Here is a 14,658-nt window from a genome sequence, read left to right on the forward strand (position 1 = left end):
ATGTTCGTTCGTGTAAAGCCCGCCCCAACATTTCTGATTGGTGCCTCGATTTCGACGGATTGGAAATGGGCTTGAATGAGCTCTTTGCCAGACTAACTTTCAGAGCAAATCTAAATTTGCCAGAAGTTGTCTGGGTTTTCCCAGGCTACAAACTTGTAGGGAATGTTAGCCAAAGTTCTGAGAACGTTCCCTGCTAGCTGGGACATTGGCTGATGCATCATCATCCAGCACATAAAATATATAAATATGTTACAATTTAAAAGTAAATCCACATTGTTCTTAAGGGGCATTTTACCCCAAAAGCTGTAAATACTACAGAATAAACATTATGGCAAAGGTGTAAACATAAAAGTATTTGATGCAGATGCTTCATGCGTTCCTGAATTTATTTAAATTTTTCTCTCTTTTTCAAAATTGTGAACATTATATCATATGGATACTATTTTATGGGATTCCGCAACAGAGTTCCCCTGATGTTTGCTCTCAATATGGGCTTTGTTGGTAAGAAAATGGCTTGTATAAGCACAAATCAGCTGTAAATGAAATCAGCAGTATATTGAGCTGAATCTCTCATGACTCATTAACTTCAGAGACCTTGTTAAAAGGCTTTACAGCATGTTAAAAAAGATATGAGTGAAGTTCCACAACTTATGATGTCTCTATTGACATTTCTGCTTGAATGATGGGGTTCCTTTAATGAAACCTGACCCGAGCACAAAGTGACTTCTGTTTATGTAATGACCTCATGGAGTACAGCAGCAGGCAGGGCTAAACTTACTACCTGACAGTTTAATAAGTGTCTCCCTTTGAGATCCACCCAGATGTCTCCCTGCAATGTTTAGCGAAATGTCTTTTATGCAGATGTAGTTCTGTACTGTAACCAAATAAGCTGCATTGTGAGAATTAAAGACTTCAGGAATAACGAAAATGGACAGTATTACCACAGTGAATCAGATAAACGGAGACTCAAAACAGGAGAAAAGTGATGATGCTCAGTCAACGTCAAGTTCACAGGTTATTTGTGGAGGGTGTCGAAAGAAACTTCTGAGTTTGTTACCAGTGAATTATAAAGAAGAAATTGTAGAGCAGGTGAAACTGGCTGGACCAGTGGTAAGTTTGAATCGTGTGAATTGATTTATGAAGGATTTTAAACTTTGCTTATAGCAATCATAACCAAATATCGTTAAGATTTTATTCATTGTTGATTGACAAGAGAAAAAGAATAATGGACATTTTGTAGAGAAGATTAACACATGAATATGAATCTTTAAAAGAAACATTATTTTCTGGCAGACGGGTTGATATTTGACCTATAATTATTGACACACTTTCTGAGACTCCTGAGAAATTGAAAAAAAAAAAAAATCTGGAAGTTGCAGCAAACCGTAGTTGAATGCCCAGACTGATCTCATGAAATGGCGTATGTATGACACGCCAATTCGTATTTCCATTTTTGGGGTGCTATCAACACGCATAATCGCTTTTCAGCGTGTTTATCAACGCCTTTGACTTAACGTTATATTACTGTATTATGTACATATAAATATATGACCTACCCCAACCCCGTCCCTAAACCTACCCGTCACTGGGGTTAATACCATTTATGAGTCTTATCCTACCATCCTAGGAAAAGAAATATCGCTCCACAGATGTAGAATATAGATTTTGCTTCGTTTCGCTCGGACATTTAACGGCGTACACATACACGCGGAATCACTCGGACGTTTAATGGCGTAGACATACACGCAAAAGATTTCGGCGTGGACATACACGCGGATAGCTCAAAATGCGTATAGATAACACGCCACTTGAATTGAAAGTGGCGTGTATGTTTACGCAAAGTCATGATGTCATGTTGGAATGCCTCTTAATATGTTTAGTTTAGCAGAATAATCTACAATAATTAATTGTCAACTTCTTAGTTCTTTAGGTTTGTCTCAAGAATATTGTACATGACAAATCAAACATACAAAATTAGCTTTAACTTAGAAGAGTGGAAATGGCTTGTGGTTTTTTATCGGATCCTAAAAACATTTCCCCTTTTTTTGCAGTTTATATCTCAGCTGATGATCTTTCTGATCAGCTTCATCAGCACTGTGTTCTGTGGACACTTGGGGAACGATGAACTGGCCGGTGTGGCTCTGGCTATTGCTGTGAGTTCACAAAATAACTTCATTATAGCGGCATTAATTAAAAAAACCATCACCTTTATAAATACGTCCCTTTTGCTCACAGGTTATCAATGTGTCTGGCATCTCCATCGGATCTGGATTGGCGTCTGCATGTGATACACTCATCTCTCAGGTATGATAGTCAATGTTCAGTAATGTAAGTGTCATTTGTGCTCAGTTGTCATTTGAAGTGAATTGTGTCCTGCAGACGTTTGGGGGTAATAATCCTAAGCGGGTGGGTGTGATACTGCAGAGAGGGATTCTCATCCTCCTGTTGGCCTGTTTCCCCGTCTGGGCGCTTCTCATCAACACAGAGCCGATCCTGCTGGCTGTCCGACAGAGTCCCACTGTGGCCAGGTCTCTCTCTCTCATTGTAAAATTGGGTTTCTTGTATATTTAATAATCGATTTATATTGGGTTTCCGAAATAAGAAGTCTTGGAAGCAACAGTGTACACTTGCCAATTTTTTAATAGGGCATGTGAAACTTAGCATTTTTTAAGGCACATCAGTGTAAAAATGCTGGTGAGGATGTAAGTATGGTGCACCTTTTTAAGTATTTGGTGAAGTCAAGAGTGGTCATTGAATATACCTATTATCGGCACACTAATAATGTTCCTTATTGTTAATGGAGATGGGGGTGTTGGAGTGTCTTTGGTGACTATAAGTGAATCAGGGAACCTGGTAATTGGTAATAAGTATTGGTATTATTATTATTATTATTTTTTTTTTATGTTTGTAAAATAAAGTCTCTCTCTCTCTTATCACTTTTGTTGGTATTTGAAGGTGATTTGGTTTTTGGAAATACAAATGGGACGAACAATCTCAGAAGAAAAGAAACTCAACTGGCAGTAATACAGAAAAGAGAGAAAATCCATGTGTGGGGTAAAGTTAAAGGGTAATGATTTGTAAGACTGGCGCTTTATTAATGCTGTTCATTGATTCAAGTAAATTTTTTGATATTTGGGTATAAAGTGTTTTAATTCTACAATATATGGTGTAAAAACGTCTGAGTGCTGCCCTCTTCAGGTTAAATGGTGGCTACTGCAGTTGAATTTTCCTATTGGATGTTGTGGTATTGCATGACGTAAGCAGGTAACAGCTCACCACGCCCCTTTAATTAGTTACCCTTTAATGATGGTGATAATTAGGACGAAGAGAGTCTGCATACGAAGTTACCAAAGGTTGTGACAAATGATGCCCAAAATTTAGTATTGAAAATAAGTTTTACAAGAGATGACGTAGCTAATGAGATAGAATGGAAAAAGTGGTGGGGACTGAGGAAGCCATATTTTCATGTCATGGGACTAATACTAAGGGGTGGTGTTGCTATTTTGTTCTCGAAGAAAATTAGCATAACTCTTGAATCAAGTAGAGAAGGGTCGAATTTTGGCTGTTCATGCTAATTTGATGGGTTTTTCATTTGTGTTTGTTAATGTCTATGCACCCAATAATGGTGCAGAAAGGATAAAGGTTTTTAAAAATTGCCAAAATATAATTGGGAATTATGATAAAAAATGCATGTCTAGTTTTGTGTGGTGACTGGAATTGTACATCAGATTAGACCTTAGACAGGAATGGAGAAGAACCATGTCCTCTTTCTGCTACGTGTTTAAATAATTTAAAAAGCCATTTTGATTTGTATGATGTTTGGAGATTACAACATCCGGTAGAAAGGTAATATACTTGGTCGAAGTCTTAAAGTGACCACATCAGCTTTGCCAGGTTAGATCGTATATTAGTAAGGACTGGTGTAATAGAATTTTAAAAGCCTGTATTTACCCCAGTGGTTTTTCAGATCATAATTTATGTATGATTTTTTAAATTTACAAAAGACAAGATGTCATAGTTATTACTGGCATTTTAATGTAAAATTGTTGCAGTATGCTTTCTTTTGTGAACATTTTCACCGTGTGCCACTTCGGCTACACGGGGTTCGCGTCCTGAACTATGTCGACGACTGGCTAATCCTAACTCACTCTCGAGACCAGGTTTGCGAACACAGGGACCTAGTGCTTCGGCACCTAGCTCGTCTGGGCCTTCGGGTCAATTGGGAGAAGAGCAAACTTTGCCCTGTGCAGAGGATCTCTTTTCTCGGTATGGAAATCGACTCGGTCGCCATGTCCGCGCTAGGGATGGGGGATATGGACTTAAAAATATATCACGATATTTTCTGGCATTTATTGCGATAACGATATCAATGACGATATAAATACAATACCATATTCACCACTGTTTTTGGCTACAAGTGATAGCTGCATGCAAAGTAAAATGTACCCTTCACCAAATAGGCTCCTTTAAAATACCAATTACCTTACATAAAATAATAATAAAAAAAACAGTAAAACAGTAAACACCATCCCTTGCAGAAATGGAACAGTTGCACACATTTCTTCTGTAAAAGTGCAGATAATGTTTAAATAGTGCAACTATACTGAAAAACATCACACAGTAATAATTCAAATCATTTACAAGTTTGAAATATAAAAAATCTAACAACGAATAGTTATACTAATACTACAACGAATTCTGATACTAATAACAATATAAACCACACTAAGGATTGATGAGCTGCTGGGTTCATGAATATCATCACGTCTGCGTTTGCGCATTAGTTTCTGCTTGCTCAAAGCTGAATAATATCAGAATATCAGAGATGAACTGATATAGTGGGCTTTACGGATCACTTGACGGAGAGCGACAGTCTCAAGCGCTCAGTCAGTGTTCGGCGAGATGGGCGGATGAAAATCTGTGTGTACCAGTTCCAGATCATAGAGGTAGTTAGTTACTCGTCTAGCGATAAACTTCACCTCAGCTTCACGTCCGCCTTCCGCCATGTGCGTGAGCTGCGAATGCGTCCCGTCATAGGCTTTATCGTTATTATCGCGGGAAGACTAATTCTTATCGTGAGGAAAAATTTTAACGATATATCGCAAACGATAATATCGCCCATCCCTAGTCCGCGCAGCTTACGAGCGAGTGCGCGCAGTCACTGCTGACTTGCCTGCGTCAAATCCAGAGCAAGAATGCGGTTCCACTGAAACTATTTCAGAGGCTCCTTGGGCATATGGCATCCGCAGCGGCAGCCACACCGCTCGGGTTGCTTCATATGAGACCGCTTCAGCACTGGCTTCGCGATCGAGTCCAGAGGAACAGCTGGCCGCAGGGCCTCCGCAAGTATGCTTTTCCCCCAGTGAGCCTCCTCGCACAGACCCTGTGCAAGATCAGGGAGGACGAGGAGCAGGTCATTTTGGTTGCGCCCCACTGGGCCACCCAAACCTGGTTCTCCGAACTTGTACTCCTCGCGACAGCACCTCCCTGGCCAATTGGCCAAAAGAAGGACCTCCTTTCTCAGGGACGGGTCACCCTATGGCACCCTCGTCCCGATCTTTGGAACCTCCACGTGTGGCTCCTGGACGGGGCGAGGTAGGTTTGAGTACCCTACCACCAGCGGTGGTGGCTACCATCACTTCCGCTAGAGCATCGTCCACGAGACATGCCTATGTGTTGAAGTGGAACCTCTTCGTCAACTGGTGCTCTTCTCACCGAGAAGACCCCACGATATGCCCGATCAGTGTCGAGCTTTCCTTCCTGCAAGAAGGGTTGGAGCGAAGGCTGTCTCCCTCCACCCTGAAAGTTTATGTTGCCGCTATCGCCGCACATCATGTTGCAGTTGAGGGTAAGTCCATTGGGAAGCACAACCTGGTCATCAGGTTCCTGAGAGGAGCGAGGAGACTGAATCCTCCTCGTCCTCCTCTCGAACCCTCTCCCTTCGAGCCCTTGCAATCAGTGGAGCTTAAGTTCCTGTCGATGAAGATAGCGCTCCTGGTTGCATTGGCATCCATCAAGAGGGTAGGGGACCTGCAGGCATTTTCCGTTGACGAAGCGCGCCTGGATTTCGGGCCGGCTAACTCTCACGTGATCCTGAGACCCCGGCCTGGATATGTGCCCAAGGTTCCTACCACTCCCTTTCGGGACCAGGTGGTGAACCTGCAAGCGCTGCCCTCGGAGGAGGCAGACCCAGCCTTGGCACTGCTTTGTCCAGTATGCGCTCTCTGTGCCTACGTAGACAGGACGCAGTGTTTCAGGACCTCAGACCAGCTCTTTGTCTGTCATGGTGGGAAGATGAAGGGAATGGCTCTCTCCAAGCAAAGGTTGTCTCACTGGATAGTGGACGCCATTGCTTTGCATACCAGCAGCAAGGTCGACCGTGCCCCCTTGGTGTGAAAGCCCACTCCACCCGGCATGGCGCACTCTAGCGTATGGCGCCTTGCTAACAGACATCTGCAGAGCTGCAGGCTGGGCGACACCTAACACATTCGCGAGATTCTATAATCTCAGAGGGGAGCCAGTGTCCTCTCGTGTACTCGCTTCAACTAGCCAGTAACCAGGATCCGCTCAGGTGTCTCCCTATTAAACTAGAAAACTATGTTGGCATTAGTGGAATTGCATTAGCATGGTTTAAATCATACTTAACTGACCGTTATCAGTTTGTAGCAGTAAATGAAGAGATGTCTTATCGATCACAAGTTCAGTATGGCGTACCACAAGGCTCAGTACTAGGACCGCTGCTGTTCACTCTGTACATGCTACCATTAGGAGATATCATTAGGAAACATGGAGTTAGCTTTCACTGTTATGCCGATGATACTCAGCTGTATATTTCTTCAAAACCCAACGAAACTTACCAATTCACAAAATTAACGGAATGCATAGCTGATATAAAAAATTGGATGACTAGTAATTTCCTACTACTAAATTCTGAAAAGGCAGAGATTCTAATTATTGGACAAAAAACTTCCACACGTAATAACCCAGAATACTGTCTAACACTTAATGGCTGCTCTGTCAAGTCTTCGTCGTCGGTTAGGAACCTGGGTGTGCTATTTGATACCAACCTTTCTTTTGAAAGCCACGTGTCTAGTATCTGTAAAACTGCATTTTTCCATCTTAAAAATATATCTAAAATACGCCATATGCTCTCATTGGGAAATGCGGAACAATTAGTCCATGCGTTCATGACCTCAAGGCTAGATTATTGTAATGCTCTACTGGGTGGTTGCCCTGCACGCTTAATAAATAAACTACAGCTAGTTCAAAACGCCGCAGCTCGAGTTCTTACCAGAACCAGGAAATATGACCATATTAGCCCGGTTCTGTCAACACTGCATTGGCTCCCTATTAAACATCGTATTAATTTTAAAATATTGTTGATTACCTACAAAGCACTAAATGGTTTAGCTCCGCAGTACTTGAGCGAGCTCTTAACGCATTATAGTCCTTCACGTCTATTGCGATCTCAAAATTCCGGCCAGTTGATAATACCTAGAATATCAAAATCGACTGCAGGCGGTAGATCCTTTTCCTATTTAGCACCAAAACTCTGGAATAGTCTTCCTACCATTGTCCGGGAAGCAGACACACTCTGTCAGTTCAAAGCTAGACTAAAAACACATCTCTTTGACCTAGCATACACATAATACATTATAGACTTCTATAAATTCAATGTTAGGCTGCATAGATTAGGTCAGCCGGAACTGGGAACACTTCCCTTAAATCTTGATGTACTCGCTACATCATAAGAAGAATGGCATCTACGCTAATATTAGTGTCTTTGTTTATCCCGAGGTTTTCCCGCAGCCTGCCGGATCCGGGCCATGTCCAGATCTGACGAGGGAGCTTTGCCTGGACCCGATGACAATGCAGTGCTGAAGTATCCACTATCCTCTCCCTATGGAGGATCCCTTTCCCACTCTACAGATAAAGCGTTGGGAATTCCGGCTCGCGTACCCCGAAGTGATAAAATAAAACAAAATTCTGTATCAAAATGTATAGGCAAGAAAAGTAGTTTGTTTAGGCTGGGTTGTATGAATTACAAACCTGCGCACATATTTTAAAAAGCACATAACTATAGAATTCTGAATGAGCATGTGAACGCCGTCAGCGTTAATCACAGGTTCGCGTTTAAAGTCTGATCATTTCGACGGAGGTGAATCAATCAAAGTTAACTTTAGCTGGAAGTAACATTATTCAAGAACCGCTATAACGCCAAAACAATCTGTTACCTTAAATTATATGTTTATCTCTGTAAAGCTGCTTTGAAACAATCCATTGTTAAAGGCGCTATATAAATGAAGATGACTTGACTTGACTTGACTCTTTGCTTGCTCGCCATTCCACTCCATGGACTGGATACGTGCGATATTCTCCTCAGGTGAGCTTCCCTGATAAGCCCTTAGTTCTTCCCGCACTGTTGACGTCAACGCCAAGGTTATGCCCCCGGCAGCTTTCGCAGTTGGCTAGGTGCCTCCATGTGCATGGTCCCCTCGATGGGTTACCCCCACGTGTGTATTTCCACTGTAAGCCTCCTTGCCACTCCTGGAGTTGAAAGATTCCACCCTACGGGCTGGAAACTCCAGTGTTCTTCCGTATGCTACCCCCTCTCGGGCCATACGTGTATTCCTAAGACCTCCCTTCAGGTGGGCATGGTTGCTTGTCTCTACTGAGATATGCTTCCCAGTGTACCTTGGTATTCCTGTGTTAAGTGGGAGTCCTTCGTCCGTGCCAGTCTCACGACAGGGAGCTCACACTTACGCAGGGCACTGGAAGACAGCCGAGAGGTGGCGCGATTAGACTGGTACCCCCATTTCATCGTCATTCAACGTAACTCGAAGTGACTACGAAAGGGAACGTCTCGGTTACGTATGTAACCCTTGTTCCCTGAGTAGGGAACAGAGACGTTATGTCTTCCTGCCACCTCCGCTGTTCCGCTGGAACGCCAAGCTCAGTCTTGGCTCCTCAGCAGGGAAACATGTCTGCATTCTGCCAGCGTTCTTCCTTATATACCATCGTGGTGGGGCGGAGTTACGCTATGCAAATTCCGCAGACCCATGGCATTTCTTTGCCATTGGCTCGTTTTTTAACACTCGAAGGTGATAGGCTTATAAGCGAAACCCCCATTTCGTCGTCATTCAACGTAACGTCTCCGTTCCCTACTCAGGGAACGAGGGTTACATACGTAACCGAGACGTATGTTGTTTTGGGAAGAAATAGGCGGGAACCGGCGAACATTTAACAACTATAAAGCTGCAGTCCGCAGTTTTTCCTCTTTGTCGCCATCTCTGTTCGAAATCTGCAATTGCAGTCATTCGCGGAATTATCAACTTTACGTAGGTTGTACTTTGACATGACACAGCGTGGATGAACACAATGTGTGAGGATAGTGTGCAGCTGTCAATCACCGTGCCGGTGTGGATACTGGCATTCACAATCACAGATTATTCTTTTTGGAAGTATGACCAACATAATAATTTTAACCGGAAAATCTCATCTGAACAAGTAACATCCACTTTTGTTCTGGTTCTGACATTGCAGTAAATCACGCTGATTAAATCTAAAAATCGCTTATCATATCACGTAAAACCGTGCAAATTATACTTTGTTCTCAAATTGTTAATGTTAACAACGTCAGCATTGCGTGACTACATGTAATGTCCTTCCAATATGTATCCTTGTTTTCGCATGGGTCCGGTTGCAGTCTCTTTTTTTCTGTAGCCACTTCCAAACAAAGTCTTTTGGATTTTACACCAGGTGAATCTCCAGTTGTCACTGGTGATTGTCGTTTGAACCTTTCTGGATCCGCCATCAAATTGATAAGTTTAATTATATCAAGTGCTGTGAGAAAAGGCTATAAATCTCCACCTCCAACATCCTCACACCAATATAGCCTACTAGCCGAGACTTCTTCTTTATGTGTACAGATGGGACGTAATGACGCAAAGACATGCTCGAATCTCCCGCGGAAATCCACCAGTACCACTGGAATTAAAAACATTATTACAAGCTTACCGTTTTGATTCGAGCTAAGGCAAGCAGATAGTTTTGAACACTGGCTGGTTATGTATTTTCTCAAATATGTATTTTGGATAATTTTTAACCCCAAAAAAGCTACGGACTGCAGCTTTAATAATCATAAAATAATTAAACACAAAACGAAAGTAAAGGCGGGAGCCCATCGCAGCCGACTGCCGCACACACATAAACTAAACAAAACATAAAATAACATAACATAAATAGTTGTCACGGGGTGACCCGAAACAAGCGGAACTAAAATTTCGCGGCAAATGTTTCCCCATCGGAACGGCCCCGGTGTAACACCAGGCTGGTTCCGGCCGCTTGCGAGTCATCGGAAGAGCGGCCGTTGATGAGGAAATACACAACAGGTGTGCACGAGAGCCCCGCGATCAATGATTGGGACACGTATGAGGAATCCGGCTGATAAAAAGGGATCGATGAGACTGAAGGGTGTTCAATTCAGCTGGAGAGACAGGGCGATACGGTCGGAGTTGTTGTTCACGGGCGGGCTATTGGACTTTTTATTCATTGCATCCAAGGAAGATAATTGAGGAGTGTTGTTCCAACTAGAGGGAGAGAAATTGGGTGAACTGGAAAACATCGATGCACTTGAGGAAGATAAGTACTCATTGACTTTATTCAAGCCTTCAGTACTGCTGTTATATGGATATGAGGAATGGAAGATGTGTTAATGGAGAAAGAAATACTGTGTAAAATCCAGTCTTGAGGATAACTGGCTCATGATCTTTTGCTCACTTCTCCCAGTATTTATGTGTGTGCATCACCTCTAGCCCAGATCGCTGTCTCAGTGTGCTTGGACAAAGTGCTGAAAATTAACCCGTTAATCGTGTGTCTCCCGGGTCTCCAGTTCATCCCTCTGACACCCAGACCCCGTTCAGGATTGTGGCAGAGGAGTCAGGTTAGAGCGTGAGCGACAGCCTTATTTCACCCAGTGTGCGAAGTGCAGTGTTGAAGTTGATGTGTATCACGGAAGTTTTGTTGAAGTGAAGAATTATTGAGTGTGGAACATAACCTTGCTGTTGCTCACAGTTCTGACCCTTACGGTGCTGTCCAGTCAAAGGGGAATGGAGAGGACCAGCCCAGCTTGAGGGTGTGTCCGCTGAGGATCAATGTAATGCCCACCCTTCACTGACCGGAGCGGATCCATTCAATTGTAAGTCTCTGTCCATTCAGCTGTACGCCCCTGTCCTGTCACTTGAAGTTCGTCTAAAGAGGAACCATACAGGCCTACTCACCTCGTCTGGCTTGAGTGTGTCCATCCAGCTGTACGCCCCTGTCCTGTCACTTGAAGTTCTTCCGAAGAGGAACCATACCGGCCTACTCACCTCGTCTGGCTTGAGTGTGTCTATCCAGCTGTACGCCCCTGTCCTGTCACTTGAAGTTCGTCTAAAGAGGAACCATACCGGCCTACTCACCTCGGTCTGGCTTGAGTGTGTCCATCCAGCTGTACGCCCCTGTCCTGTCACTTGGAGTTCTTCCGAAGAGGAACCATACCGGCCTACTCACCTCGTCTGGCTTGAGTGTGTCCATCCAGCTGTACGCCCCTGTCCTGTCACTTGAAGTTCATCTAAAGAGGAACCATACCGGCCTACTCACCTCGTCTGGCTTGAGTGTGTCTATCCAGCTGTACGCCCCTGTCCTGTCACTTGAAGTTCGTCTAAAGAGGAACCATACCGGCCTACTCACCTCGTCTGGCTTGAGTGTGTCCATCCAGCTGTACGCCCCTGTCCTGTCACTTGAAGTTCGTCTAAAGAGGAACCATACCGGCCTACTCACCTTGTCTGGCTTCAGTGTGTCCATCCAGCTGTACGCCCCTGTCCTGTCACTTGAAGTTCGTCTGAAGAGGAACCATACCGGCCTACTCACCTCGTCTGGCTTGAGTGTGTCCATCCAGCTGTACGCCCCTGTCCTGTCACTTGAAGTTCGTCTAAAGAGGAACCATACCGGCCTACTCACCTCGTCTGGCTTGAGTGTGTCCATCCAGCTGTACGCCCCTGTCCTGTCACTTGAAGTTCGTCTAAAGAGGAACCATACCGGCCTACTCACCTTGTCTGGCTTCAGTGTGTCCATCCAGCTGTACGCCCCTGTCCTGTCACTTGAAGTTCGTCTGAAGAGGAACCATACCGGCCTACTCACCTCGTCTGGCTTGAGTGTGTCCATCCAGCTGTACGCCCCTGTCCTGTCACTTGAAGTTCGTCTAAAGAGGAACCATACCGGCCTACTCATCTCGTCTGGCTTGAGTGTGTCTATCCAGCTGTACGCCCCTGTCCTGTCACTTGAAGTTCGTCTAAAGAGGAACCATACCGGCCTACTCACCTCGTCTGGCTTGAGTGTGTCCATCCAGCTGTACGCCCCTGTCCTGTCACTTGAAGTTCGTCTAAAGAGGAACCATACCGGCCTACTCACCTTGTCTGGCTTCAGTGTGTCCATCCAGCTGTACGCCCCTGTCCTGTCACTTGAAGTTCGTCTGAAGAGGAACCATACCGGCCTACTCACCTTGTCTGGCTTGAGTGTGTCCATCCAGCTGTACGCCCCTGTCCTGTCACTTGAAGTTCGTCTAAAGAGGAACCATACCGGCCTACTCACCTTGTCTGGCTTCAGTGTGTCCATCCAGCTGTACGCCCCTGTCCTGTCACTTGAAGTTCGTCTGAAGAGGAACCATACCGGCCTACTCACCTTGTCTGGCTTGAGTGTGTCCATCCAGCTGTACGCCCCTGTCCTGTCACTTGAAGTTCGTCTGAAGAGGAACCATTCCGGCCTACTCACCTTGTCTGGCTCGAGTGTGTTTTCGCTGCTGGTGTGTTTTCGCTGCCCCCCCCCCTGTTTTCGCTGCTGGTCAGGAGACCTGGAAGACCCAAGAGAATTTTAGTTAGGATCTTTTCCTTTTTAATAAATAAAAGATTACTTTGCACTTCACTCGGTCTGTTGCTTCGTCTGTCTGGTCTCTGTCAGCTCCTTGAGGTGGTACTGGGTCCTAGGGGTGGGCGCGGTCTCAGTCGACCACCCCGACCTGTCACATAGTCCAAGCCTGGTCCTCTCTCGTCGCTCCTCCTTTTATGCTTCTTCTCCGTGAGAGATACGAGAGCGGTGCGTCGAGCAGGTGTCGCTCAACAGTAATCACAGCACCAGCCTCGCGCCGTTCTTCTCAACGCCCTCGACCGCGCCCTGCTTGCCACAGTGATGCTTTTCATTAAATTAAGTTTTGATAAGCTTAGTAGAAAAGGCAAAGCCCAATCCTTTTATTTCATAGGAGTCTTTAATTATTTGTCAGAGTTTTGTCGTCAAAGTGCAGCACATCATTTGGGTGTTCACAAAGACTTTCCACCATCAAACATCGTTGTTTCTTCATCTTGTATCATTAATAAATGTGACGCCATTCTCAGACAGGGCTATTGTTGTGAGATTTTTATAGTTGGCTTTCAAATACTTTTGAAGTTAGGACACCATTGGGGTTGTCTTAAAGTTAAGACCGTTTTTAGGATTTTTTGTGGAGTTAAGATTAGAGATTAGAGATGTATATTGGATTATTGGGGGGCGATACCGATATTAGGGAGTAAAAAAAAGCCAGATATCGATATATCGGCCAATATTATTTATGTGTACTATATTATAATACAGTAGAAATCTTATTTATGTGTATATTACAGTACCAGGCAAATGTTTGGACACACTTTCCCATTCGTGTGTACAAACTTTTGACTGGTACAGCTAATATCTGCACATCTTACATCGTGTCTGAAGAAGAGACCTCCTTTTGCTGAAGTGAAAGGGTTGGCTGGTGTCAATACAGTGACATGGGTTACCCGTAGCAAACAATGGAGCACGCATTGTTGCACAAACTACGTAGTTACACAATTAACAAGCATTTTATCCGCGTTATATGTTCTGTAAAAAAAAAAAAAAAAAGAACAGAACCTGCGCAGAATTCACTTTATAAATCCCAGTCAGCGGAAGATTTTGCGCACATGCGTCTTCTCCCCGAAATAACCATATATGGAGCTAACAAAGCCTAGTTTTACTATGCATGTCCTCATCTGCATATCATTTGCATATGATTATTCATCCACGTGATAACATGTTTAACTGTACAAGACATTTGGAAAATATGAAATATGGATGTGCCGTCACATTACATTAATAAAAAAAAATTTAGTAGCCTATCCTTGCCTTGTTTTTGAATAAATAAATCAAATAGTGTAAAATACATTTCAGAGACAGTTTTCTCAATCTTTTCCACTGGCCAAATAGTATTTTTAATTGATTTATATTGTTAATGGAAACAAATAGATCTTGTTGTGCATTATTTGCACGAACATTTTTTTCTGACAATCTGCTATTATCATAAGCAATTATCTCTGTTGTTAAAACATTAAAACAAGTTTTCAAAAGCATTGCATCCACAACAAATATTTCTATTTATTGAATTTAAAAAATGTTGTAACTTCTCAGTAAGGATTTCATGTAGTTTAAGTGTTTAATTCCATTAATGAGAATGGCATATTTAATCTAAATGTTTATATCAGAAGTAAAACACGATTTAAATCATTATTTTATTTATTTTAACTATTATTGTAAACATGCACTGTATTTATGATTAGGACTCATAATGAAGAT

At 43.4% G+C, this 14,658-nt stretch overlaps 1 protein-coding gene across 1 annotated transcript in view; it reads left to right on the forward strand.

The window, feature by feature from the left end:
* Positions 1-890: 890 nt before the first annotated feature.
* The window catches only part of LOC130095434 (multidrug and toxin extrusion protein 1-like), a 92,029-nt gene continuing 78,261 nt past the window's right edge, over positions 891-14,658 (forward strand). The window contains exons 1-4 of the mRNA XM_056262171.1: positions 891-1,110; positions 2,052-2,153; positions 2,236-2,304; positions 2,380-2,528. Coding sequence (XP_056118146.1) covers positions 928-1,110; positions 2,052-2,153; positions 2,236-2,304; positions 2,380-2,528 — 503 coding nt within the window. The 5' untranslated portion in view covers positions 891-927. The remainder of the gene's footprint in view (positions 1,111-2,051; positions 2,154-2,235; positions 2,305-2,379; positions 2,529-14,658) is intronic.

The sequence above is a fragment of the Rhinichthys klamathensis genome, unplaced genomic scaffold (genome assembly GCF_029890125.1).
Source record: "Rhinichthys klamathensis goyatoka isolate OS25496 unplaced genomic scaffold, OSU_Roscu_1.1 h1tg000191l_1, whole genome shotgun sequence".
In the NCBI taxonomy this organism is placed as follows: Eukaryota; Metazoa; Chordata; class Actinopteri; order Cypriniformes; family Leuciscidae; genus Rhinichthys; species Rhinichthys klamathensis.